The 26,486-nt window shown below is 42.1% G+C and overlaps 1 protein-coding gene across 10 annotated transcripts in view; it reads left to right on the top strand.

Annotated features, from left to right (window-relative positions):
* Positions 1-26,486, top strand: part of SYNE1 (spectrin repeat containing nuclear envelope protein 1) — a 501,907-nt gene that overhangs the window by 71,136 nt on the left and 404,285 nt on the right. For 8 of the 10 annotated variants that reach the window (XM_073337695.2, XM_073337685.2, XM_073337688.2 and 5 more), the window contains exons 1-2: positions 5,907-6,266; positions 10,379-10,440. In XM_073337695.2, the coding sequence (XP_073193796.2) occupies positions 6,188-6,266; positions 10,379-10,440 (141 nt within the window). In that variant the 5' untranslated portion in view covers positions 5,907-6,187. Of the gene's footprint in view, positions 1-5,906; positions 6,267-10,378; positions 10,441-26,486 lie in introns of those variants that run through there. The other 2 variants (XM_073337686.2, XM_073337684.2) reach the window with 2 other exon arrangements.

The following is a 26,486-nucleotide window of genomic DNA, read 5'->3' as shown; positions in this document are numbered from 1 at the left end:
GGCTGGATAGCACTACTTTGGTTATGGTTATTCAAGGTTTTCAATACAAATCTCTATTTTCAGTTCAGAAAAAAGAAGTGTCTCCTGTAGAAACCTGCATGGACCTCGGAGGGAGTGTAGCACATGAAACATCTTTTCTTTGCTGTTCCTTACTTCTAGAATGCTCTCCATAACCTCTAGTGGCAAGCAATTTCCTGCTCCTCTTCAAAACATGCTTCCTCAGTGAAGCCTCCCAGTGTTAATTCACTACCGAAAGAAATGCTATTATCAAGGCTTAAAGTGGGCTAGGTCACCTATGGTTAATGTCCCAGCCAAAACAAATGGAAAGCTCTGAGGTGTCTCTGGGTTTGGGGCAAGAGTTGTGCTGGCGAAGAGGGTACTGCATGGCTGAATCTAATGCAATGCTTTCTGACTGGGAAACAGAAAGTGCAGTATCAACCATCCCCAGGGGAGTATTTTCCTGATCATTTCAGGAAATGCTGCTGTTCTCAATGCTGCCATAATAGGTATTTAGGACACAGGCACAAATGTACCAGGAATGGATTGCACATACATTTGAGGTTGGAAATAAATCACCTGGGTCTAATTTGGATTTTGCTCTGATTTTAGAACTCTTGGAGTTAGCAATACTGCATTTTCCCATTTGTTGGCAACACCCCAGACTCTGCTGCAGATGCAGACATGCTACACACCCCGGTCAGCAAAATCAGATCATTTTCACATTTGCATCCACTCTGCTGTTGCTGACTAGTATTACAACTACTTCTCTGCATGTTGCAAAGGAAGCTAAGGAAAAGGGCGCTCATAGATCAGACAGACTTCTCTGAGACAGCATTATGACCGTGGCTGGCCTTTGTCAGCTAACTTGGGCTTGTGGGGCTCAGGATACAGGGCATTTTAATTGCAGTGTAAACATTCGGGCTCAGGCTGAAGCCTGGGTTCTTGGATCCTCCTCCCTTGCTGAATAATTTGTTCCACCTTGTATTTATCTATGACACTCAGAGTATGTTTCTTAGCCCTAAAGAAGAAACTCAGTGTAAGCTGGAAAGTTTGTCTCTCTCACCAACAGAAGTTGGTTCAATAGAAGATACTACCTCACCCACCTTGTCTCTTTGATCATCACCCATTGGCATTTATTGGCTTCCTTTCTGGCAGTCTCAACAGAGAGGCTTGGAGTTAGATGGGTATTGAAAATGAAGTACCTTGTCACCCCGAGAGACGATCCATCTAGGTCAGGGTGGAGGCATGCGGAGGCAGAAGCTTGTACTGCTTCTGCTGTACCCGGTCTGTGAATAAAGCAATTAGGCTACTAGGGCTGCCAATCTGGCACCTTTCACAAGCACTAAATTCACTTCAAATAATCACCTCAATTGTTGATTATACTGATTTTAGCTAATAACCAGCTTTAGATTAGTGCCTTGAAAGGCAGATTAAATGCATGTAAATCTCTTGAAAACTATAGCAATGATTTTGCAATAGGAGGTTGTTTTCATTTGCAACTTTACTCACTTCATTGAGAATAGTATGAAGGAAGGTAATATAATCCACACAGGTCAAACAATTCTCTGTGCAATATCAGGATTTCAGAGTGGAGAAAGCCTCAGGTCACCACACTGAAATGAGGATTGTTGTCTGCTGATGGTTGTTATGAGTTGACTGCCCTAGATACCAGAAAGGGAAGGCTTACTGGAGCTGATTCGAAGCTTTATTTTAATGTTATTTTATTTTATTAACAAGAAAATAATCAAATACTTTTTAATGTCAGAATGAAAGAAGAGAGGGTTAAAAAGAAAAAAAAATATATACATCCCAATGAATACAGGCTAGGACAATAATCATTTAGCAGAAACAGAGGGGAGAATGAACACATGCATTGAAATCCCCAAGGAGATTAAGACAAAGGTTAATAAAGGTAATAAGAACAATAAAAGAGCTGCTGTTCACAGGGGAAATGCTGTAGGGATGAAATGCAATTATAATCCGTGTATGGGGCTAAATATGCTCCTGTGCTACCAATAGTGGAGAACAAAATGTAGCAGACCCGGGCAGGCATGCTGCAGAAGTGGGGGACAGCTGGTTCTATAGTGTGTGCCTCTCCACCTGCAACTGTTCGGAAACCCATGTGTGAGTATGCTGCAGGGACTGGCATCCACAGATGGGAACAAGGGGGACAGGTTGTAGAGAAGTCACTGTCTGTAGCATCATCCCAAACCCTCAACCCCATGTATATTTTCACCATAAATTAATGTTGATTCTCTTTGCATTAATTTATGTGGGTTCTCTCACAGATCAGGGAACCCTCCCAGGGGATTGTGGCAGCAGCAGTTGGTGACACAATGAGAGCACAACTCCTGAAGGTGCTGCCATGAATCTGGGCCAGGAGATAGTACAGACGCACTGGGCTTCTGTACAGATGGTGCTGGCTTCCACTGATCTCCTGAAATCTGTGTGTTCCAAGTAGCAACCCCCATTCCAGATCCATGGAGTAGCGGCGGGGAGGCAAATCAGGCTCCCAGAAAGTGCCATCAGTGAGTCCAAACTAATTTGTTCCTCCTCTCTAAATGAGAATAAACTGAACCAGGGAGGATAGGCTGTTAGTTTGTAAATGTAAATAAGTGCATTTCCAACTCATTTTTCTGTTACATATCCTCAGTGTAAGTGAACAATTATTGTGAAGCTAGCAGTAAGTTTACTTCTTGAAAAAACTTGCAGGCACATAGTCCAGAATCTGTTTCAATATCATTTTACCCAGTTTTCTTCTTTTGTGCTGACCTCTGCAACAATTTCCACCAGAAAGTGATTTTGACATTGCTGTAGTTTTCTTGGGAAAGTCTGTGATATATTAATCCTTTGGTATCCTTATAGAACTGTAAATATGGCACGTTGGCAGGCACAATAAGCTCTCTTGTTATGTGTGAGAGGGAGCTGCTGGCAAGTTGTTCTTCATGAGAACTCCTAGATTTTTGAATTTATTCCTCACCTTGGTCAGAAATAGCCCAAATATGTCAACTGTGCAGGCACGCTGCAAGCCTGTCTGTTGTGGGATTTTGAGGAGGGTAAGAGTATAGGATGATTGGAACAGAATTTGAGGCAGAATGTCCTATTGATTCATTTATTTTTAATACTTGACTATACCTGGATTTGTTAAGGGGTAAAGCTGATTTGGGGGTGATTGACTAATTTCGTACATGATTTTAAGAGATGGCAGGGCTCCTAGAGCTTTGGATGGGCATCTTTTCTGTTTTAGAAATGGGAAAAAAATAAAATATTTATAGCAAACTCCATGCCGGCAATAACCACAACTGCTCTTGTCCTAATCAAGCCAACAACCATCTAGTGCATATAAAAACAGATGATATACTGTACTTTTACTTTTCTGTCTCCTCAACCATGTCCACCACTTGGAGAAGGTTTCACGCTCTCCAGATAACAGACAGACCAGGTCTCAGAGCCAGGACACTAACTGACCACTAAAGCCTGATAAAATGTCTTCAGTTTTTTCCCTTCACCACAAAAAAAAAAAAAAGGGGCGGGGGGTGGGAGCAAAATCTATGTGAATACATAGAGTATCTCAAAAATATTGCCTCTCCCAACATCAGTGCATGCACTCTTGAATTCAGTGGCTTCTGTTTTGCTGTTGGTGTTGAATCTCTTTTCATCTACCTTCATTTTCTTCCACTGTTCTCCTATTCCCCATCATTTATTTCTGTCCTGATTGAAGCAGACAGGGTAGGCTTAGCAAGTTACAAAGCATACACTGGTTTTAGCATTGCTATCATTTTCCTTTTTGTTGTGAAAGAGGCATAGTTCTGGCACAGGCCTGTAAAAAAAATAATTAAAAATACAAAAAATACAGTTAAGTCTTTCCTGGTTCCCCTTTGTCCAGTAAGTCTGAATGGGGTAATTCATGTACTCAGAGGAGCAGATGTGCAATAACTACTATGTAAGCTTAGAACATTGCTACCTTTTATAAGAGTCCACATTGTTGCTTTGACTTGGCAAGCCTTTGTACAGCTGCTTTAAATTAAAATTGACTTAATGGAGATGGAAATTGCCATATAACATTGCTCACTTAAAACTTTACAGTGCCAATGCCAAACTACTGACCAAAGGAACTTTCCTTGAGCAGTGCCATTCACATCTCTGTATGCCGACTGTTACATGTTCTCAGATGACATCTTGACATGCTGTAGCTGATTTGGCACTCTTCTGTGCAATTATGGCTCTCTTGACACTATTCCTAGCAGCTCTGAAATCCCCCTGGAAAATAAAAAGGAAAGCAGGTTAATGAGAAACTCTTTATAGTTTTTAAGACTAAATTACAAAAAAATTGAGATTTTGTGGGGAAAAGTAAGCTCTGGAACACTTTTTTGTTTCATCAGAGCAAACAATTTGTCTGGTAGCCTAAGAAGCTATCAAAAGATATATTTTAGTGGCGCAGCTCTATAATTTAATAGTACACATTGTACAATGGAGCTGTGTTGCTTTGCATAAACTTTAGCAGAAACATTGTGTGGACAATGTTGTAGGATCAGTGCTGCCAACCATTTAAAGTATAGATATAGTTAGGCGCCTAGCTGTCATTAATTTTCAGTGGGAATTAGGCACCTATCTGCCATTTGGGCCTTTGAAAATCTCTCCATTATCTGCTAAATATCTCATAGTATTATTCAGTTAGCCTAAGTCTACACTCCATGTTCAAGACTAAAGGGAGTTTTGCCTGCATGAGAAGTGTAAAGTAGGGGCCATGCTGCTTAAAATAAAATAATAATAACTGATAACTGAATGGCTTTGTCCACAGATCATGTTGCTCTTGAAGATTTCTGCAACTTATCTGCAAATGTCTAAAAATAGAAAATTATTTTTGTTCATCTTTCATAGCATCTTATCCATTGTTATTGTAAACAAAAATAGCCAGTTACTATTGGCTTTGCTTATTTTTGAGCTGCCTGAAAAAGTCATTTGTTAGAGATGCATTAGGGAAAAAAAAGACTTGTAAAAATATGTAAACACTTCAAGTCAAATAAAAGGAAAGGTATTCTATAAAAATTCCAGGCCCAATTTCTTTTAGCCACATCTGCATAAATTCATGGGGCTTACACAGGCATAACTGCAGGCAGAATTTGAACCTCCAAATTTAATTTATTAAAGTGAATTTAAAAAGCTGTACAAGTAAGATACATTACATAAGACAGCACACACAAAGTGGACAAATTTTTCCCTCTTCAAAATTATATGCTATTCTATTGCTAGAATAAACAGAATGTGCATCACATTTACATGTTCTCCAGATCTTATTGGTCATAACTATATTTATTTTAGTACAGCAAAACAAAGTCTATTTCAAACCTACACACCTCAGATTCTTTGCTGTATGGACTAGGAAATACTGCATATTTTCACATTTTTCAGCATGTAGAATGCTTCCTCAAATACACTACAAAATTCTGTGCATCACTAGATATATTTCATATTCACTATAAAATAGTTCTAATACATTATTAAAAGCTAACTGGCATATATGTCTTTTCAGGTTCATTACTCATTATCTCATCCAGTTCAGTACTTCAGATACAAGCTGAAGAACATCCATGTCTAAACATACAGTGTGATAAGATGAATCCAAGTGGTTGTTTTTAAAAGCCACATACATATTTTCATGTCAAGCAGTAACAGAATATTTTATTCAGTGTTTTTATGCTTACTGTACGTTACATTACTATCAAAGTTCTGGTGAGAAATTTGAATTGCTTTTTACAGCCACACAGCTTGCTGCTTTAGGTTCTCAGCATTACCACTTGGGTTGTCCCAATTCCTGGATAAATTATTCAGGCTCTTGACATCACAGATTTCCACTATCTGATTGGCTGGGGCTTACAAAATAGAATCTTTCCTCAGGAAAACAGTTAGGAGGAATGATGGCAGTGAGACCAGCAGGGTTGTTACTCAGAAGAAAGCTGGCTTTGTCGGGTAATATGAAAAAATACGTGAAAGATGCTATAAAAAACCTGCATTAATGTGATCCCACTTTAAATGGGAAACGGTGGAGGGATTTATGCAAGAAGCATGCATTTTTGGTGAAGGAAATAATGTGATCTTTGCTGAAAAATTACCTCTTAGCTCAAGTCTAAATAACAGAGGCTTACTATATAAGATGCAAAAGTAGGCAGCAGCAGCAACAGCAGCAATGGCTCGTTACAAAGATGCTAGTGGCAAAAAGGTTACGTCGTTAAATTTGGTGACCGGATTCTTTCAATACCAACTGGGTAAGTGGTGCAATTTGAAGCACTGACAACGCTTGCAAGTGGGGGAGCAATGGCATACAGTGTGTAAAAATTGTAAAATGTTTGTGTCTTGTGTTCTTGGAGAAATGTGAGATCTAAGGAGAATTCAGATTATCTTAACAAATGGAAAGAACTGCTCTCCTCTCTATGGAAATCGTAAAAAGTACATGCTAAATTCCCATGGTATTTGTAAAAATCAAACCACTTTTCTATTTTACTTGTGTCTTGGATCTCTAAATGGTGTAATTCAGTCTATTTATTTTACACTTTTAAAGAATAAGTACTAAAAAGTAGGAAACTATTGAAAATAATTATTTTAGAGATGGTAAGGTATATGAGTCAACAGATTTTGCTTTGGGATGGGTCACATTAAAGAATATTTCTCTTATCTGCTGATCTAAACTGGTTATGCCTACCATAGGTCAGCTGCTAGTAGCTAGGAGTTCAGAGCAGGTGTTTCACCTGATTTTCAGTATGTTGTCAGAAGGGCAGTCAATAAACTCTGTGGGTGTTCTGCCTAGGAGGGAGCAGGCCAGAATTGATTATTTTTCCCTTTTGTTTTATTTCTTTGATCTGAAAGTTGAATTCTAATTGCCCAATTCTCATATCTGGTCTGATACACTATTGATTTAAATTGATTTACTCCTAATAAACATGGATGTGAATGAAATAACAATCAGGGATTAATTTTGCTCCCTGGGTACATGTACCCAGGACTAAAAGACCCTTGGCATGGCCACAGCTGGCTTGGGCTTGCTGGACTCGGGCTGTGCAGCTAGAAATCTCTGTGCTGATGGTTGGGCTGGAGTCCGAGCTCTGGGATCCTCCAGCCTCCCAGAGCTCAGGCTCCAGCCTGAGCCTGCACATCTACATAGCGATTTTTCCGTCCCACAGGTCAAGACCCATGATTCTGAGTAAGCTGACCTGGGCCAGTCATGGGGTTTTTATCCCTGTGTAGACGTAACCTCTGTGTCTCAGTCCCAAATTCCTATTCAGGTTGAAGTGTACTTTTCTCTGTAAGTAGTTCCACTAAAATTAATGAGGTTACTTACATGAGCAAATGCTCATCGGTTCCGAGTTTGGCCTTTATGACTTACTGCACATCACACATGAAATACCCTGTTTACATTGGTTACCAAAATAAACACTCCTGAATATAGTCTTGTTGCACACGTAACTGCAAATGATTTATTTTGTTTTCATCTACGATCATTTTATATTCGTTATAGTCAGTTAGATTTGAAATATTTTGTCGTAACAATTTTACTATTGCACGTCAATATTCCTTTTTCTAAATTATACAGATTTACAAATTATATATAATTTCATAACTGCAACTCTGTGTCTTGGCAGGTGCAGTTGTTGCTCTTTAAAAATGCATTCAATTTTGAGAGGTCCCCTGTCAGTTTGAATGATATTCCTTATACCTATATAAAGGGAAATACTAGTGGAACCAATAGAATCTCTAAAAGCTGAGTGAACTTAACAAGGGAAAACTGGGTCAGACTCACCAACCATAAAAAAGATTAACAAAATTAAGAGTGCAAAAGTAATTTGCAAGTTTCAAATTATTTCCCCAGTTCAGTTCATAGCTCCAATAATGTACAGTAGAGGATAAATACTATAATTATAAAAAGTTCACCATTTTTATTCATGGTGAACACATCTCACTAGTATATGTAATGCCATTTTATCAATGTATTTCCCCCTCTTTTACTGTCCTTCCTTGTGTATATGCTAAACCGGGGGGGGGGGGCAAACTTTTTGGCCTGAGAGCCACATCTGGGTGGGGAAATTACTTGCAGGGCCATGAATCTAGGGCTGGGGCAGGGGGTTGGAGTGCGGGAGGGAGTGCGGTAGGGGGTGCGGTGTGCAGGAAGGGACTCTGGGCAAGCAGTTGGGGCAGAGGAGGGGCACGGAGTGTACAAGGGGGCTCAGGGAAAGTGGTTGGGGTGCAGGAGGGGGTGCAGAGTGTGGGGGGGCTCAGGGCAGTGGTGCAGAGTGTGGGGGGGCTCAGGGCAGTGGTGCAGGGAGGGGTACAGAGTGCGGGGGGGCTCAGGGCAGGCGGTTGGGGTGCAGGAGGGGTTCAGGGTGCTGCACAGGGCTCAGGGCAGGGAGTTGGGGTGCAGGAGGGGTGTGGGGTACGGCAGGGGGTTGGGGTGCAGGCAGGGGTTTGGGCTCCAGCCTGGCACCGCTTACCCAGAGCGGCTCCGGGGTGGCAGCGGTGCGCACCGGGGCCAGGCAGGCTCCCTGTCTGCCCGCCCTGGCCCCGGCCCTGCACCGCTCCGGGAAGCGGCCGGCACCACATCCCTGCGGCCCCTAGGGGGGGGTGGACGGGACAGAGAGCTGCATGTGCTGCCCTCGCCTGTGGGTACCTCTTCCGAAGTTCCCATTGGCTGGGAATGGGGAACCGCAGCCAATGGAAGCTTCTGGGAAGGTACCCACAGGTGAGAGCTGCACGCGAGCTCTCTGCCCACCCACCCCCAGGGGCCTCAGGGACGTGGTGCCTGCCAGTTCCTGGAGCGGCGTGGGGCCTGCCAGGCCCGGGGGTGGCAATCCCGCGGGCCGGATCCAAAGCCCTGAGGGGTCAGATCCAGCCCACGGGCCGTAGTTTGCCCACACCTGTGCTAACCATTTAAAATATCTGTCCTGCTATTTGTAAAAAAAAACCCTTCATACTGTGACAGTCTATACTATTACTCACCACTTTGACAAGATTATGCTAAATTTTGTACAAAGTATTCCTCGTGATGTATCGTTTGAAAACTCATAGTCTGCTGAGCATTATTGTCCTGATAAAATATGTGGATCAACGTTGTATGTAAAGTTATACGTTTTTCCTTTATAACGTTGCTGTAACACATTCCAGAGTTAGAAAGGCAGTGGTGCTGGGACGGTGGGCATAGTAGTAGTATTATCAGAGTACTTGGTAGTATGACCACAATGAAAATAGAAATGAGGCGGCATTTTATGAATAATGTTATTTAACGCTTTTCATCTCTAAATCTCAAAACACATTAGAAAGGTGATTAAACATTATTTCCTACCATTTTTACAGAACAAGAGAGCTCACATGACTTTTTCAAGGTCACACCACAAGTCAGTAGCAGAGGCAGGAATAGAATCCAGGTTTCTGGGCTTTAGACCTGTGTCATCTGGTGAACCGTAGTGCATCCTTGTAGAAAGAAAGAAAGAACTTCAGCTAGCATTGAATTTTCTGTAGTGTAGGGTAAGAGCAATGTTCAAAACTATTCAGTGGTGATGAAAAAATCATATTATTGGTGAAACAGGTAGTTCTTTAAAAAAAACCCTATTAACTTTATGCATTTGATCCCAGTGGTATAAAATTCTTTCCTGTGCCAAAATTCACTCACCAAAGAGAAGGGGTGGACCTTCAGGGAGCCAGTTATGGTTCTCTGATTCTCTCCTTTTTACAGCTGTAACCCCAGCATAGGTTACAACAGTTAGTTCAGAAACTGTTTTCACCTGTATCAGCTGGCAGCAACCTGCAAGGGACCAGTTGAGAATTGGCAGAGCTCATTGTAATGTCAGACATGCTCCTTAAGCCAGTGCAAAGAGCAAGAGTGCTGTAGAAACTGGATATGCCAGCAGCTCCTGCTTGCTAGGGTGCATTGTCAGCTGGTCAGATATTGGCAGTGTCCCAAAAAGTTAGGCTTCGAAATCCATAGTTGTTCATTTAAATAAGTGGTCTGATTTTCAGAGATGCAAAATACAGTGGAGGTTGTGAGTGTTCAGCACCTTGAAAAATCAGGCCACTTTTTTCAGTGCCTAAACACGGTTTTAGGAGTCTAACTTAAGCACTTTGATTTGTACTCTCTCCCAAAACACAAAGAAAGTATGATACTTAAACATTGCTGTGAAGCACTGCTAATAAACAACTGTCGGGACATTACTGGGAGAATATACAATTTTTTGTTACAGAGGAATTACAGGCAAAATTAACAGGATTTACAAGAAAAAGTGACATTTGTGGAGCTGTTGCATGATATGTAATGAACATTGTTCCCCCCATCATGTAACTCCCCAGTGAGCTTTAGCAATGTCTAATCACATTGGTTCCATTTTTTTTTCAGATGAGCAAGAGGCAGTGCAAAAGAGGACTTTCACAAAATGGATCAACACTCATCTGGCCAAGGTAATAAACATGTTGTAATGATCCTTTTTTTAACTCAAATCCTGCTCCTCTGCAGATAACTAGGCACTGAAGGGTGTAAGGCAATGGAACCTCTGCAGTTCTGCTGATCAGGATAGAAGTAGGTTGCGGAGACCCCTCAAAAGGGGATCCATATTATCTGTATGTTTAGAGATTTAATCTGTTTCAAGATGTCAAGGTTCCTTCCCCACTCTGAACGCTAGGGTACAGATGTGGGGACCTGCATGAAAACCTCCTAAGCTTACTTTTACCAGCTTAGGTTAAAACTTCCCCAAGGTACAAACTATTTTACCTTTTGCCCTTGGACTTTCGCTGCCACCACCAAACGTCTAACCGGTATATTATTAGGAAAGAGTCCGTTTGGAAACGTCTTTCCCCCCCCCAAAATCCTCCCAAAGTTAGCCCCCCTTCCTGGGGAAGGTTTGATAAAAATCCTCACCAATTTGCATATGTGACCACAGACCCAAACCCTTGGATCTTAAGAACAATGAAAAAAGCATTCAGACTATTAAAAGAAGAATTTTAATAGAAGAAATATTAAAAAGAATCACCTTTGTAAAATCAGGATGGTAAATACCTGACAGGGTAATTAGATTCAAAACATAGAGAATCCCTCTACGCAAAACCTTAAGTTCCAAAAAGACACAAAAACAGGAATATCCATTCCATTCAGCACAGCTTATTTTCTCAGCCATTTAAAGAAATCAGAATCTAACGCATATCTAGCTAGATTACTTACTAAGTTCTAAGACTCCATTCCTGTTCTGTCCCCGGCAAAAACATCACACAGACAGAGAGAGAGGCTTTGTTTCTCCCTCCTCCCAGCTTTTGAAAGTATCTTGTCTCCTCATTGGTCATTTTGGTCAGGTGCCAGCGAGGTTATCCTAGCTTCTTAACCCTTTACAGGTGAAAGGGTTTTTCCTCTGGTCAGGAGGGATTTTAAAGGTGTTTACCCTTCCCTTTATATTTATGACATAAGATGACAATGGTTTTGGGAGCTGTGGCATGGCCAGTAGGATCACAGCTGCTCAGCTTCACTGGCCAAATCCCCTTGCCTCGGAAAAACGGGTAGCACAGCGGCTGCTACTACAGTCAGGAGGAAATACTGTGTGACTGCCTTGTACAAAGCAGGACATTGTGCAAACTGAGCTGTGTTGGTTCTGTCACTCAAAGTATAGTAGGATAAAGCTTGACCCAGCTGCCCCTTAGGTGTTCAGCCTCATAGGGTACATCTACACAGCAAAGAAAAATCCGCGGCTGGCAAGTGCTTTTACTTTTTCTTTAATTAAAATTCTTCTTTTAAGAAGCTGATTGCTTTTTCATTGTTCTTAAGATCCAAGGGTTTGGGTCTGTGTTCACCTCTGCAAATTGATGAGGATTTTTTATCAAGCCTTCCCCAGGAAAGGGGGTGTAGGGCTTGGGGGAATTTTGGGGGGAAAGACATTTCCAGTTGGGCTCTTTCCCTGTCATATTTCTTAGACGCTTGGTGGTGGCAGCAATAAAGTCCAGGGACAAAAGATAAAATAGTTTGTATCTTGGGGAAGTTTTAACCTAAGCTGGTAAAAATATGCGTAGGGGGTTTTTCATGCAGGTCCCCACATCTGTACCCTAAAGTTCAGAGTGGGGAAGGAACCTTGACAGGTCAGGAAACTTTCTTGATAATGGACCTATAATAAGTACTTAAATTTAAAATAAACATTGATTGCTATTCATAGGTGAAAATGATTTTGATTTGCGGTTTATCAAGAAAATAGAAACAACAACACGCTGTGAAATAAAATCTTTTTATTTCCTATCTTCTAAGAAATCACACATCATTTTAGGTATTCTGGCATCAAGTGAATACATTTAATAACTGATTAGAAACATTTTATAGCAAGTCCCAGATGATTTCTAGGACAGAAATATTTTTACAGAGATTTGTATGCTCTATTCAAACTGTAAATGCTGAGCTTTAAAGTGCTGGACAATGAAAATATGATAAAGATCTTGTTATGAGTAAAGCTAACTTTTGTGATCATCTGCATTCAACAAGTACTGTATGCAGAAATCTATTTTTCTGTTTAAAGTGAATTTAGTACCAGTTAAAGGTGTTGTACTTTCAGCCCTACAGTCTGATGTCCTGTCCCAGAAAGAACAGCTCTTGCCTTAGGATGAAATAGTAGTTCAGCCTCCATACCAATTCATTTTGTGACCTCTGCTGCGACCTTTTGAGAGGAGACTCAAAGAGCTTGCTTTGTTTTGCCCAATCAAATGAAGGCTGAGGGGATATATGACTGCTTCCTTTAAATACATCAAAAGGGGTAAACACCAGGGAAGGAGAGGCATTATTTAAATTAAGCGCCAATGTTGCCACAAGAACAAATGGATATAAACTGGTCATTAACAAGTTTAGGCTTGAAATTATATGTAGGTTTCTAACCATTGGAGGAGTGAAGTTCTGGAACAGCCTTCTAAGGGTAGCAGTGGGGGCAAAAAACCTAAGTAGCTTCAAGATTGAGCTTGATAAGTTTATGGAGGGGATGGTATATTGAGACTGCCTACAATGGCATGTGGACCCTCTGTGACTGCTACAGAAAATATCCCCAGCTGCTGGAGATGGGACACTAGACGGGTAGAGCTCTGAGTTACTGCAGAGAATTCTTTCCCAGGTGTCTGGCTGGTGGGGTTTTCCAACATACTCAGGGTCTAAGTGATTGCCATATTTGGGGTCAGGAAGGAATTTTTCCCCCAGCTCAGACTGCCAGAGTCCCTGGGGTTTTTCACCTTTCTCTGCAGCATGTGGCATGGGTCACTTTCAGGTTTACGCTAGATTAAATGGTGGATCCTCTGTAATTTGATTTGAGGACTTCAGAAACTTAGCCAAAGGTTGTGGGTCGATTACAGGAGTGGTTGGGCAATGTTTTTGGCCGGCAGTGTGCAGGAGGTCAGACTAGATGATCATGATGGTCCCTTCTGGCCTTAAAGTCTATAAGTCTATGAGACCTGCAACAAGATGCCTATTATGATATGGTCACTAAGAACTGGACTGATATTTTCAACCTATTCCACATTGCTCACCAAACAGCCATTACATGGTAATGACTTTCTGACACTATCAGCATGGCTCAGAATCAAACTTGGGATCCAAAGATAGAAGGCTTTGTTTTCTATTACCAGTCCCCAGGCAGGTGTGTCCAGAAGCCTGGTTGTATGTTCTTGATCATAGTAAGGTCCATAGTTCTGTAACAATAGGTCTTCAGCTTGCCTGTAAATTGGAGAGCAGCATCCCTTCCACTAAAAAATACCCTAGTTTCATTCTGCCTCCTCAGCTGCAGGCAGAGTTTATGCCTAGGTCCAGTGGCTCATCCCTTTTGGCTGAGGGGAGGGTCCTTTAGATATGGGTGGGGCCAAACCTGCCCATCCCCAGCGCCTCAATAGGTGCAGGCAGGGTTCACTAAAACACTCCTGTACGATGAATGAAGAGAGACATGTCCCTGTTTTTCAGAAAAATAAACTGCCCTCATCTATATTGTTAGCTGTGCTTCAGGGCTGCATTGGGCTTAGAGGACTTCAACTTTAGTCTCCCCTTTATTTTATTTCTCTGCTGAGGTACTGCAGCAGCTGAAACCTTTGGATTCTCATGGAATGGCAGGCAAAGCCAAGGAGAATAGGAGAGAGAGAAGTTTTCAACCCCCCAAATTATATGGTGGCAGTAAAAAAGGGACAGACAACACCCCAAATTTCTTATTTCATTGGGGCAGTAGGAAGAGGGGAGAAGAAGGTGACAACAGAGAGAGAGGGATGGAGAGAAGGATTTTAGACAACTCCTCCCTCCCCAAAACCTTACAAAAGACTGAAATTGATGCAAAATTCATGTATAGGAAAAACACCAAAAAACATTGCCAGAAAGAGGGTATGGCCAGGCCAAGTATGTAATGTGCTGCTTCTGCTCCACTTGGGAGCATCCTTGGGAGCATACACCATAATTTTAAAACATGGAAGTGGTATCACTTCCTGATTGCTCTTGGAGTGAATGCCGCTTGGGGCCAGGCTGGTTCAGGGGTGTATAATTTATCTTTGCTATGTTCAGTGACTAGTCCTGTAGTGTTACTGTACATTTAATTGGTTTGCTTCTTATTGCTCTCAATAAATGCCTGCATAGCATTTTCATGATACATTAGGTTGATATCTTCTGCCTTTTTTTGGATGTATACTTCAAACTTTCACCATAACTGATTTCTGCCTTTTATCCTGGGTTATAAGAAATGGATAGCTCTGCTGATTCAGAAAAGTTGCTTAGGGCTAGTTCCTTTTTAATAAAAACAGCAAAGAGTCTGGTGGCACCTTAAAGACTAACAGATTTATTTGGGCATAAGCTTTTGTTGGTAAAAAACCTACTTCTTCAAATTCATGGAGCTAGTGAGGAACAGTGAGGGTAATTAACCAAGAGTTGTGGTAGATTCTCCATCACTAGTAATTTTTAAATCAAGATTGGATGTTTTTCTAAAACATGTGCTCTAATTCAAAAAGGAATTAATTCAGAGAAGTCCTATTTTATGCAGGAGGTCAGATGAGATGATCACAGTGGTCCCTTCTGGCCTTAGAATCTGTGAAGTTACACCTGTGTAAAACAGGTCTGAGAAGAGAATCAGGCTCTGCAAGTGTTGTACTCATAGCATGAGAATGACCCAGAAGCATTAAACAATGATTAAACATTGATACATAATTCCCTACCTGACATTTTTAATTTATTTTTTAAAGTTAGTTATTTTAATTACTTATCCTACACTGATTTTTTTTTGTGGGCCAAATTCTGGCTCAGTTACCAATCCAGAGGAAACGCTTTGAGTTCAGCCCTTGTTTTGCAGATTTCAAAATTAACACTAACTTGTGAAATAAATTATTGTTAGGACTTCATTGTAAATATTCCTTCCTGTTTTCTCTGCATCTATCCTAAAGTTCCATTACGTTTAGGATGATGGGTTTTTTTTGGAAGAAGCATTTATAACTAGTGTCCTATCTGCTCTTCATGCACATTTGGTAAAAATAGGGCTTTGTGTTGTGTTCCTCACCAAAATTTCCCCTCTTCTCCATCTTGTGTAGCAAACAATGCTACACAAATACCTCTCCCGTCTGCCCCCACATAGGTGACACCCTTGTTCACCACACAGGTGTCTGAATTACAGTGGAGAGGTGGTTTCTGTGTAAAATGCTCATCGACTGTATGACACCAGACTGATCCTCCCCTCTCACTTCTTGGACATGGGCCGTAGTGCAGGGGGAAAATATGTGAAAGTTAATGTTTGCTCTTCAAATGTGAGAGGGGTGAAAAATGTTACAGAGGATGGCAAGTCCCTAGGTTTGCCCTTTTGCATTTCTTCCCCACCAAAGAGTCAGATGAAAAGCCTTATATAAACCTAAGATATTATTTCTTTATTTTATCATCCTATTGCTATAATCCTTTGGTACCAGCTGATTAGTTTGGTTCTCCTTTGCTGCATGATGCATAGAGATGCAATGTGCCATCACTTGGGGCCAGATTGTATCCTTTATATGCATTTTATTATTGCTATTGATATTGTTGCTATTGTTATTATTTATAATTATTATTGTTATTACACCATGGTCCTGCTGTGTCAGGCATTGTATAAGCATAGTAAAGAGACCATCCTTACCCTACCAAGCATGTGTTCCATTTACTTTACTGGGACATGAATGTTTCCAGGGTGGAATTTAGATTTTAGGATTTTCCATGACCTCTGTTTTAATGGTTATTATACCATCTTTTGGAGAAGAATTAAAATCTGTAATTGAGTGAGGGCCTTGGGAAGATTTTTAGTTTTTAGTGAGGATAATCTCTTTTTATCAGATTTCTCCTTTGCTGCTCCTTTCTTCTACTATAGTAAAGAACTTGTTCTGTATCTCGTGATGGATACATATTCAGAGCAAAGCAGTTACTCTCAGACTAGGGGAAAATTGGTCAGTCAGTAAACGCCTAGTGATTGCCATGAAGCTGAGTGAACTAGGAAAATTCTCAAAGGACCTAGATTCCACTCTTTAGTCATATACTTTTTTTACCCTTCTGCCCCTGTTTTCTTATGACACCCACCCAAGTAATGAAGTATAAGTGCATGGCATATAAGATTTTCATACCCTGTCTCTGAGGAATCCTAGATTTGCTAGAAAATGTGCACACAAACTGATTGTGTTCAGACATTTTTAAAAAATACATTTTGTTTTGAATGTTGGGCCCAATCTTGAGCTCCTTGCATAGTTTTTATTCAGCCCCTTTCATAAATTCCAAAGCCAGAAAGGACCATTGTGATAATCTAGTCTGACTTCCTGTGTAGCACAGGCCATAGAACTCCCCCAAAATAATTCCTAGAGCAGATCTTTTAGAAAAACATTCAATCTTGATTTAAAAATTGTCAGTGATGGAGAATACACTACGACTCTTGGTAAATTGTTCCAGTGGTTAAAACTGTATAGCTTATTTCTAGTTTGAATTTGTCTAACTTCAACTTCCAGCCGTTGGATTGTGGATCTCTTGTTTCAGTGAAAAACTTGCCCGAGAAAGGACTGAATGAAAATTGAGTATGGACCACAGGATATGGCCTATTGTTCCTTTGTACCCTGAAGAGTGGAAGAGAAGAGAGCAAACAGCTTTCAGAGAAAGATAATTAAGAAAGACAAATCTGTGTTTCTTTCAGTTCATAAATGTGAGCTCTGAAGGACCATGGGTACAATTAGCTTTAACAAGTTAAGTTATGTGTGTGTATTCAGCACAATTCCAAATTTATGCATGCATGTTTTGAGAAAAACGTGAAGTCTTTAATCAGGGCTCCATGTCATTCTCCCATGGAAAAAACAATGGGAGGAGAAAAATGAGTTAAAATATCTGTGACTTTGACACCATGGATATCTGGAGAAATTCTTTCCCCACATGAGGGGGTTGCCAGCTCTGTGGCATGTTTCCAAACTGCATAGGATGGATGACAAATTCAGGAGTCATTCCTGCGGACATCATAGAACCTCTATGCAGAGGGCCTGCCTCACCATGCAGCTCTATGGGTACTCATTTCTCTCTCCACTGGCGGTGTGTTTTCCAAAAGGGTAAGTATTGAATGTCCCCGTGTGTCTGTGTTGTAGAAATCACAAACCAGTCACTGCAGAAGTTAGATTTTAGCAGCATTAATCCTAGTGCATTTTTCACACCAAACATAATGGAATCCCAAGGAGACCAAGATATCAACCTCAGCCTGGACCAGTCCACACAAGATGTCCACTTCCTAGACACTACAGTGCAAATAAGCAATGGTCACATAAACACCACCCTATACCGGAAACCTACTGACCACTATACTTACCTACATGCCTCCAGCTTTCATCCAGACCACATCACACGATCCATTGTCTACAGCCAAGCTCTAAGATACAACCGCATTTGCTCTGATCCCTCAGATAGAGACAAACACCTACAAAATCTCTAGCAAACATTCTTAAAACTGCAATACCCACCTGATGAAGTGAAGAAAGAGATTAACAGAGCCAGAAGGATACCCAGAAGTCACCTACTACAGGACAGGCCCAACAAAGAAAGTAACAGAACGCCACTAGCCGTCACCTACAGCCACAACTAAAACCTCTCCAGCGCATCAACAAGGACTACACCTGTCCTGAAGGATGATCCCTCACTCTCACAGACCTTGGGAGACAGGCCACTCCTCACTTACAGACGGCCCCCCACCCTGAAGCAAATACTCACCAGCAACCACACACCACACAACAAAAACAACAACCCAGGAACCAAACCCTGCAACAAACCGCGGTGCCAACTCTGTCCACATATCTATTCAAGGGACACCATCATAGGACCTAACCACATCAGCCACACAATCAAGGGCTCGTTCACCTGCACATCTACCAATGTGATATATGCCATCATGTGCCAGCAATGCCCCTCTGCCATGTACATTGGCCAAACTGGACAGTCTCTAGGCAAAAGAATAAATGGACACAAATCTGACATCAGGAATCATAACATTCAAAAACCAGTAGGAGAACACTTTAATCTCTTTGGTCTCTCAATAACAGACCTAAAAGTGGCCATTCTTCAACAAAAAACTTCAAAAACAGACTCCAACGTGAAGCTGCAGAACTGGAATTAATTTGCAAACTGGATACCATCAGATTAGGCCTGAATAGAGACTGGGAGTGGTTGGGTCATTACAAAACCTAAACTTAATTTCCCCTAATACTAATTTCTCCCTACTGTTACTTACACCTTCTTGTCAACTGTCTGTAATGGGCCACTCTCTTACCACTTCAAAAGTTATTTTTCCTCCCTTGGTATCCTGCTGTTAATTGATTTATCTTGTTAGACTGACCTCACACTTGGTAAAGTAACCCCCATCCTTTCATGTATTTATACCTGCTCCTGTATTTTCACTCCATGCATCTGATGAAGTGGGTTCTAACCCATGAAAGCTTGTGCCCAAATAAATTGTTAGTCTCTAAGGCGCTACAAGGACTCCTCGTTATTTTTGCTGATAAAGACTAACATGGCTACCACTCTGAAATATATGGAGAGTGGCTGCTCCCTTATCCACCTCTCGTTCTCCCTTTGAAAACAGGCAGGGCCTCAGTCATGCAGAGTAGGTGCAGAGGTGGGTCCAAGGGCTTGCAGGAATGGGGAGCATGGCGGCTCATTGCCTCTCTGTTGCAGGCTTAGGGTACTTTGTGTCCTAGTTCTTCCTCTTTAACTTTCAGTTCTCTCTGGACTGTTTAATGAAGCTGGGGGATAGTGCCCTTCATCTTTACTCAGACAAAACTTCTAATTTTTGAGAATATTATTTGAATAGGGATCACATCATTTGAAGCATAACACATTATAAATGTTTCAGGAGAGGCTAGTCCTGAGGGGTTGGTGGTGCTAAGCTCCACTACTAATGTCCTAGCTGTCAGACACTGTAGTAGCTGTAGAGTGGCTGCTCTACTGTAGTGTCCAGAACCACCTGCTTGCACTAGGGGCTCCCCTTAAGGTTCTACTGGTGGCAGTACATTGGGCTGCTATTGAGGGTCACCTGGTAGTGCTGGAACTGTTCCAACTCCACCTGGAGTCTCTGTAGCAGATAGGCTGCAGGTGCAGAGCCTCAGCATGGCTACTTTGTCTTAGAACTTCACAGGTGAGGTAAGGGGGCTCTCTGCACATACTTCCTGCTCCAGTTTCTACAGGTCCAGCTTTGAGTCAGGGGGAGTTTCTGAGCTCCAGCATTACATGGGATTGATGGAGTTTCTGAGGTAAGTAAGTGGGTATTTCTGTGCCTGGGGTTTCAGATTGGAGGGGAGGGGAAGATTCTGAGGCTGGGTAGACATTTTTCTCTTGGGATGGGTGGGTTGAGTGTAGCAGGGAAGGTCTAAGAGCATGAGGAGGAGTTTTTTGAGCGTGGAGTGGAAGGTGTTCTGAAGATATTGTATGAGGGGAAGAGAAGTGTCATTTTAGAACTGGTGTGTGATTTCAGAGCTCTGGCGATTGGGTAGGAAGGGGTGTTAGGCCAAGGGAATGGTTTGTGGTGAAGGGGTTTCTGTGAAGGAGCTGGTTGGCTTGGAGGGAGACGAGGAGCTGTTGGGGGTGGGATTTTGAGCTGGAAGTTAGGTTGGCAGGGTTGACTGTGAGTGAATGGGTTTGGGATAATAGGTATGAGTAGAGGAGAGTGACGGAAATGGGTGGATGAGGGTGCGAGTAGCAGTGAACTGAAGGATTGTGTGAATGAGAGTCTGTGCGTGAGGTGGGAGACAGTAGGGCAATAGGGGAATAAAAGCTCAATTGGAGAGGGGGAAAGACAGAGATGATCCTATGACTGGCAAAAACAGTACAGGGGTGACAGGACAAGCACATTTTTATTTCATCCTGTCCCTTTCTCTGAAGTGTCACGGTTTTTTATTCTGTGTATTTATCCAAAGGGGCCTTCCCATACAGACAACCATGTTTCCGTCAGTGAAGGAGAGAGACCAAATAAAGGACCTGGCATCAACTAATTATGGGGCAAAACTCAAACTGGGATTGAGGCCAAAAATTCAGTAAAAGTGTGCCAGAGGGGACACTGAGTGAGAACTCAGGCAGTGCCCACTGTTCCGTGCTGAGGGAGTCATTTAGATGCTGTCAAGAGGGACTGTGCCTGGGTGCATGTGTGAGGCCAAGGAAAATGGTCACAGGGAGCTTCCCTGTGGTCAAGATTCCTTCTCCAGCACTTGTGAAGGACCATTTTGGGCAATTCCAGGTGGCAGTTTACAAGAAGGTCTCTGGATATAGTGGGACTGTGGGAAACAAAAAATAAGAAGGTGTGTGGAGAAATGCAGCCTAAACATAAGGAGTAGGTGGTACTCAAGTTGGATGGAGGATGAAGCCTGGCACACTGGTGATAGGCACGTGTCAGGTCTCCATCTCATTGCAGATGTTGTAAGTGTCAGAGGAATTAGTGAACTGTGCCAGCTATATGCCCATGCTCACAACACCATGAAGGAGCCAACAACTAATGTCTTTGGTGGGTTGTAGAACCACAGTGGAATACACAGTGATGCATGAAGGACCTTCATCCTCAGATGAAGGCAGCAGGTCCTGCCACTTGTTGTGTGGTCAGGACATTAGAGTAAGAAAAGTAGATGGGAGCACAAATGAGATCATACACGGACCAGTGCTAACATATATGCTGTTAACATCTGTGAGGATTGTCTAGAATATAACCACTGGATTACACGACTTTGTGAAACAGCACTAGAAAGTTAGGCATCAGGATTCTGGGGTTCAGTTCCTGAGTCTGAGAATAGAGTATAGTTTCATGGTTGCGGACATTATCGCTAAGTTAATATAGGCCCTTCGTGGGTCTTCTGCTGAGTTTGAACTCTGGGATATCTGAGCACAGGCCTTGAACTACAGGATCATTCTATTAGTATGTAGGCAGTACCAGACTCATAAACCTCTACATATGGTCTAGCCACCAGAGAGGGGCAAATAGTCACTAAGAGTATTAGCATGGGTTATACAGGCTATTTGACTTATTTATTCTGAAAGTGTGTAGCAAAGTAGATGAGACATAGGTCCCCAGCTCTACCTGCAGTGACTCTGCGCAACCTCTCAGTTTCCTTGTCTGTAAAATGGGTAAACAATAGTTGCCTTTTCTTAGTCTGGGTTATGCAGCCTTAGTCAGTAAAGGGTGTGAAGTGAATGGAAATATTAAAAGCTTCAGTAGAAAAGCAAGGATTAGATCCTTCAGCTCTTACCTGTAGTTTAGTGAACCTTTTCCTACAATACTACTGTAACTGGGCAGATCTGCATCCCCCTTCCTGCCTCCCTAATTTACTGAATCCTTTCTGCTCCCCTAACCCAGCAACCCACCTCCTGCCATGCCAGTTGAGCATCAAATCTGTTCTTTCCGTCTGTCAGGTGTACCATTTGCAGACTGGTCCAAGGATTTTTCTTTAATTGTTGGCAACTGTTATTTTGGACACAAGCTCCCACTGAAATGTAATCTACTCTGTTGTCTAATCTAATCTTATTTTAGTGTGGTTTAGTCTAATCTTATTTTATCAAGTGTGTCTAATCTATAACATCTCTATCACCTTGGTAAGTGAGGGTTGAATATGTGTGGTATCTGAGTCCTTAATAACTCTCCATGAAATGTCAGGTTTTTTGTTTTCTTTGTGTAATGCAACAGTTGATCAGTGTAAGGTTAGGTTTACTTTTTAGTTATGAAATCATAAGTCAATGAATGTATCTTTAAACTTATAGAATTTAAGTTTATACAAAGTTATCAATAAAAGTAAAAAGGGGAATGGATATCTCCATGGATTGTTAATGAGGTATGGAATCACTTTACCTCTAGTTTACTTATATGATTCTAGCTCAGGATGAATATCACTGAAACAGTCACAATAGATAAAAAATAGATTAAAAAATACGCTGAAAATACTTTCAGTATACAATGCATATTTAAAATCTCCAGTCAAAAGTTACTAACTGAAAAGCTTGAGATGATTTCAAGTTTAAGGCTACAATCCTGTGAAGACTTACTTATCTGTTTAACTTTGTGCATGAAAAGACCCATGAAGACAGTGGAACTACTCATAAGCACAAAGTTAGGCAGATGCATGAGTGCACAGGACTGGGGCTTGGGCCTTAAAATCAGATTGTTTGAATGTACTTCAAAACTTTTGGAGTTAGGTTATTTATCTCTGTTAAGAGCAGGTGTAAAAATATATCTGAAATAATTTGAGAAAGCTGTCTGTTCCTGATTTGGATGAATTTATCTAAGGCCTGAGTTTAAAATGGAGAACAATAGTACTGCAAAGCTAAATTGAAATATTTCCAACACTGAGTTAGTACAGCAGTTCTGGACAGCAGTTACTCAAAAGTTTTCCATTTCAGTGTCTGTCCTGAATTTTTAGATAAGCCTTGAGTGATTAAAGAAGAGGAAATAATGATGGTCACTGTCAGAGTAAACAAAAGACCTATCTTTTTCTGCTAGTATTATCATTGGCAGAAGATGATTGAAAATAGTAATTTCAAAGCTTTAGAAAAGGCAATAAACTAGACACAGGCTTAACCAGTCAGGAAATGTCAGCTTTCCTTTGAGTGCTTGTCCTTATGCACATTCCACTGATGGTACGCATGTGTTTCATGAGCCAGAAGTCAGAGTCTTTTTGGCCAGCAGTACCGGTAGGGCATGCATGCACTCTTTCAGTCCTCATGCTCCGTAGCGGGATCATATAAGAGTGAGGCTTGTCAGCTGCCATTTAATTCCTCTCACTTCCTCATGGCTTAGAGATGGAACCCTGACTGTCTGAGATACTGCCAGCCTTTCTATTATAGTTGATAGCTTATTACTTTTACAGTTTAGTTCGTAGTTAACCAGTAATTATAGTTGTTCAGTTGCTTTTAGTCTTAGAGTTTTATTTGTCACTGGTATGGCGTCGTCTGGTTCTCCGAGATTCAAACATTGCCCCTCATGTGAAGGAATTATCCTAACCTCAGATGGACACTCAGAGTGCCTCTGTTGTTCGGGAGAATCACACTTTCCCAATAAATGTGCTATTTGTAAGTCCTTCAGCTCCTCTGTTAGGAAGCACGTGAAGGCCCACCTTCAGGTCTTCCTAATTATTAAATTTATGAGACCCACTTCCAACCTGGGCTTGCTAGATGACTCCCAACCCCAGTACAGGGACCTTCAGAGCCCAAGAACGTAAGTGCCGGCTTTTTGCTGTTGAGAACCTTGACTAGAACCATGGCCATAATAACAGAGTCGTCCTCTGACAAACTGCAGGGAGCCAGAAGCCCCAGAGGTAGATTGCTGAACAAGGCTTCCTCTGAGACGAAAAGCTCCCCTGGCACTGGACATCATCTGGGACTTCGCAGCCTAGAATGGTTCCTGCTGAAACTCAGTCTTGTGCTGGTTCCTACTTGATGGCACAAAACATCTGGCACCAAAATCCATGAGTTTGGGAAAAAGTTTAGCACCAACCTTGACACCGTCTACCTCAACAGCCCCAATGCCAACTCCCTTGGCACCTGAACCAGGCCAACCAGGGGAGCACACTATTGCCACTACAAGGATTGCGATGCCACCCTGAGAAAAATCTGGCTCCAGCACACCTATCTACACTTCCCTGCACAGCATTGTTCAGGTATGTGGCCCGATGGAAATGGAACCACAGTCCCCCTTGCTGTCACCTTCAGTACTACAGTTAGCACGAACTCTATCTATCAATTCGGCACCGTCAGTCCCTATCACACTGAGGGCCATAGCACTGCCTATGAATCAGGCATATGCGTTGTTGTCTGTTTCATCTTCAGAGAGAGAAGGTGAGGAAGATCCATGCCAGTGACGTCTTTATTCTCCAGATTCTCGCCACAACCCTCCACATCTTACATAGTCTAGACAGCTCTTACGAGAGAGATACTGGGGCCTGCAGAACCCAGGCCTGTGGTTCTCTACCCCTCCCTCTTCCAGTATAGCCACACAGAGGAGAAGGAGATGGAAGAGCAGGCATCAGGAAGTGACTTCCCTCACTGGTCACCCTATCCTCATCCCCTCATGAGGCCATAGTACCAACCAAGGCCCCACAACTAGATTGATTATTAAGGGTCCCCAAGACCCATTAAAAAGGATGGGTGAGACCGTCTGAATCCTTTTGAGGAGGTACAAAAAGACACAAGTTAGTAGACATATTCCGGGCATCTTCAGGAGGAAGGATAGTCCTCTCTGTCAACGAGGCCATCATTGACCCTGCCAGAACCCTGTGGCAGATGCTGGTTTCAGTCCTACCTCTTGTAAGGCAGATAGGAAATACCAAGTACCACCCCAGGCTGTGAAATGGTTTTACTGCACCGTATCCCATTCTGCTTCATAATCACTGTGGTCAATGCGAAGGCAAAACAATTCAGATTCACATTAAAGGAGCGAGAGCGCCAACTCCTCAGCGAGCCTACAGTTTCATAGGCCAAATGCTTTGTTCCAAACCATGGGTTGGAAATCAAAGACACGATACTGACAGATATCTTCATGGCTTGGGGCGATCTCATGATAAACCTCTGCCACTTATCACAATACCAAGTGTCAGAACTTCTGCTCAAGAAGAGGGATGAGTCAAGAGTCTATAGAATACACGTTCCTCATACCATGGTCAGGAGACCTGATGAATACTTATCCCTGACCCCTCTGATTGTTCTGCAAACACAAGGAGACCTTGATAAAGTTAATCCTCATAGCTCCAGCATGGCTCAGACAGTTCTGGTTCAGGGAGCTATTGAACCAGTCAGTATCTCAGCTCAGGTCCACACCTCTACTCCCAGATCTGCTGTTTCAGAACCAGGGACAGATTCTACACCTGAATCTAACGTCCCTACATCTCACAGCATGATAGCTGGATGGATGTCATTGGTATAGCAGGCTTCCTCCTCTCTGGTTAGAAAAGTTCTAACAAGCAGTGGGAGAGAACTTCCTGGCAAAATAGCCGAGGGTCTCCCCTGGTGCCACCAAAACTTATTCTGTCACTTCTTAATTCCACAGATTCTCAAATAGTTACTTGATAACTAAAATGGAAGAACTTTTCCATCAGTCCCTTCAAAGTGCACTTGGCAGCGATTTCAGCTCACCATCTGCCAGTGGAGGATCATACAGTCTCCTCCCATCCAGCAGTAATTTGGTTTTCAAAGGGGTTTAAGGAACCTGTACTCCCACAGGATTTAAACCTATTACTTACAGCCCTCATGAGACTACACTTCAAAACCTATGGGCTCCTTCTCTGCTGCGCCTGTCAATGAAGATGGCATTTTTAGTTGCTATAACTTGGGTCAGAAGAGTGGGAGAGATTGAGGCACTAATGGCTGACCCCACCACACACGGTGTTCCACTCAAAGTGTTCATGAGAATACACCCTACATTTCTCCCAACTGGAATACTCCCTAGTGACAGTATTCCATTTGAATCAACAAATACATCTACCAATATTCATCCCGAAAATCCATGCAGCCAGATCTGAGGCAATGTTGCATACATTAGGAGAGTCTTGGCTTGCTGCTTAAACAGAACAAAACCCTTTAGAACATCACCAGGACTGTTTGTCTCTATTGCAGAAAGAACGAAAGACTCTGCAGTTTATCCCAGAGAGTATTGAACAGGATTTCCAATTGCAATACAACCTTCTAAAAGGTGTCCAAGGTAGATCCACAGTCCACAATCAGAGGTTACTCTGCTAGAGTACAAACTGCATCAGCAGCATCACTGCAAAACTTACTAGTATTGGACATTTGTAAAGCAGCGACTTAGGCTTCAATCCACACGTTTACATGACACTGTGCCCTGACTGAAGCCTCCAGCTCCAATGCTGCATTTGATAAAACCCTTCTTCACTCATTGTTTACCTAACTACTACAAGATCCCATCTCCTTAACAAAATGTCTGCTTGGGAGTCACCATCATTGGAATGTGCCTAGGGACAAGCACTTGAAGGAGAAGGAAAAGTTACTTACTGTGTACAGTAACTGGAGT

This window comes from Lepidochelys kempii, chromosome 3 (genome assembly GCF_965140285.1).
Source record: "Lepidochelys kempii isolate rLepKem1 chromosome 3, rLepKem1.hap1, whole genome shotgun sequence".
Classification (NCBI taxonomy): Eukaryota; Metazoa; Chordata; order Testudines; family Cheloniidae; genus Lepidochelys; species Lepidochelys kempii.
This window is presented reverse-complemented; position numbering and strand designations above follow the sequence as displayed.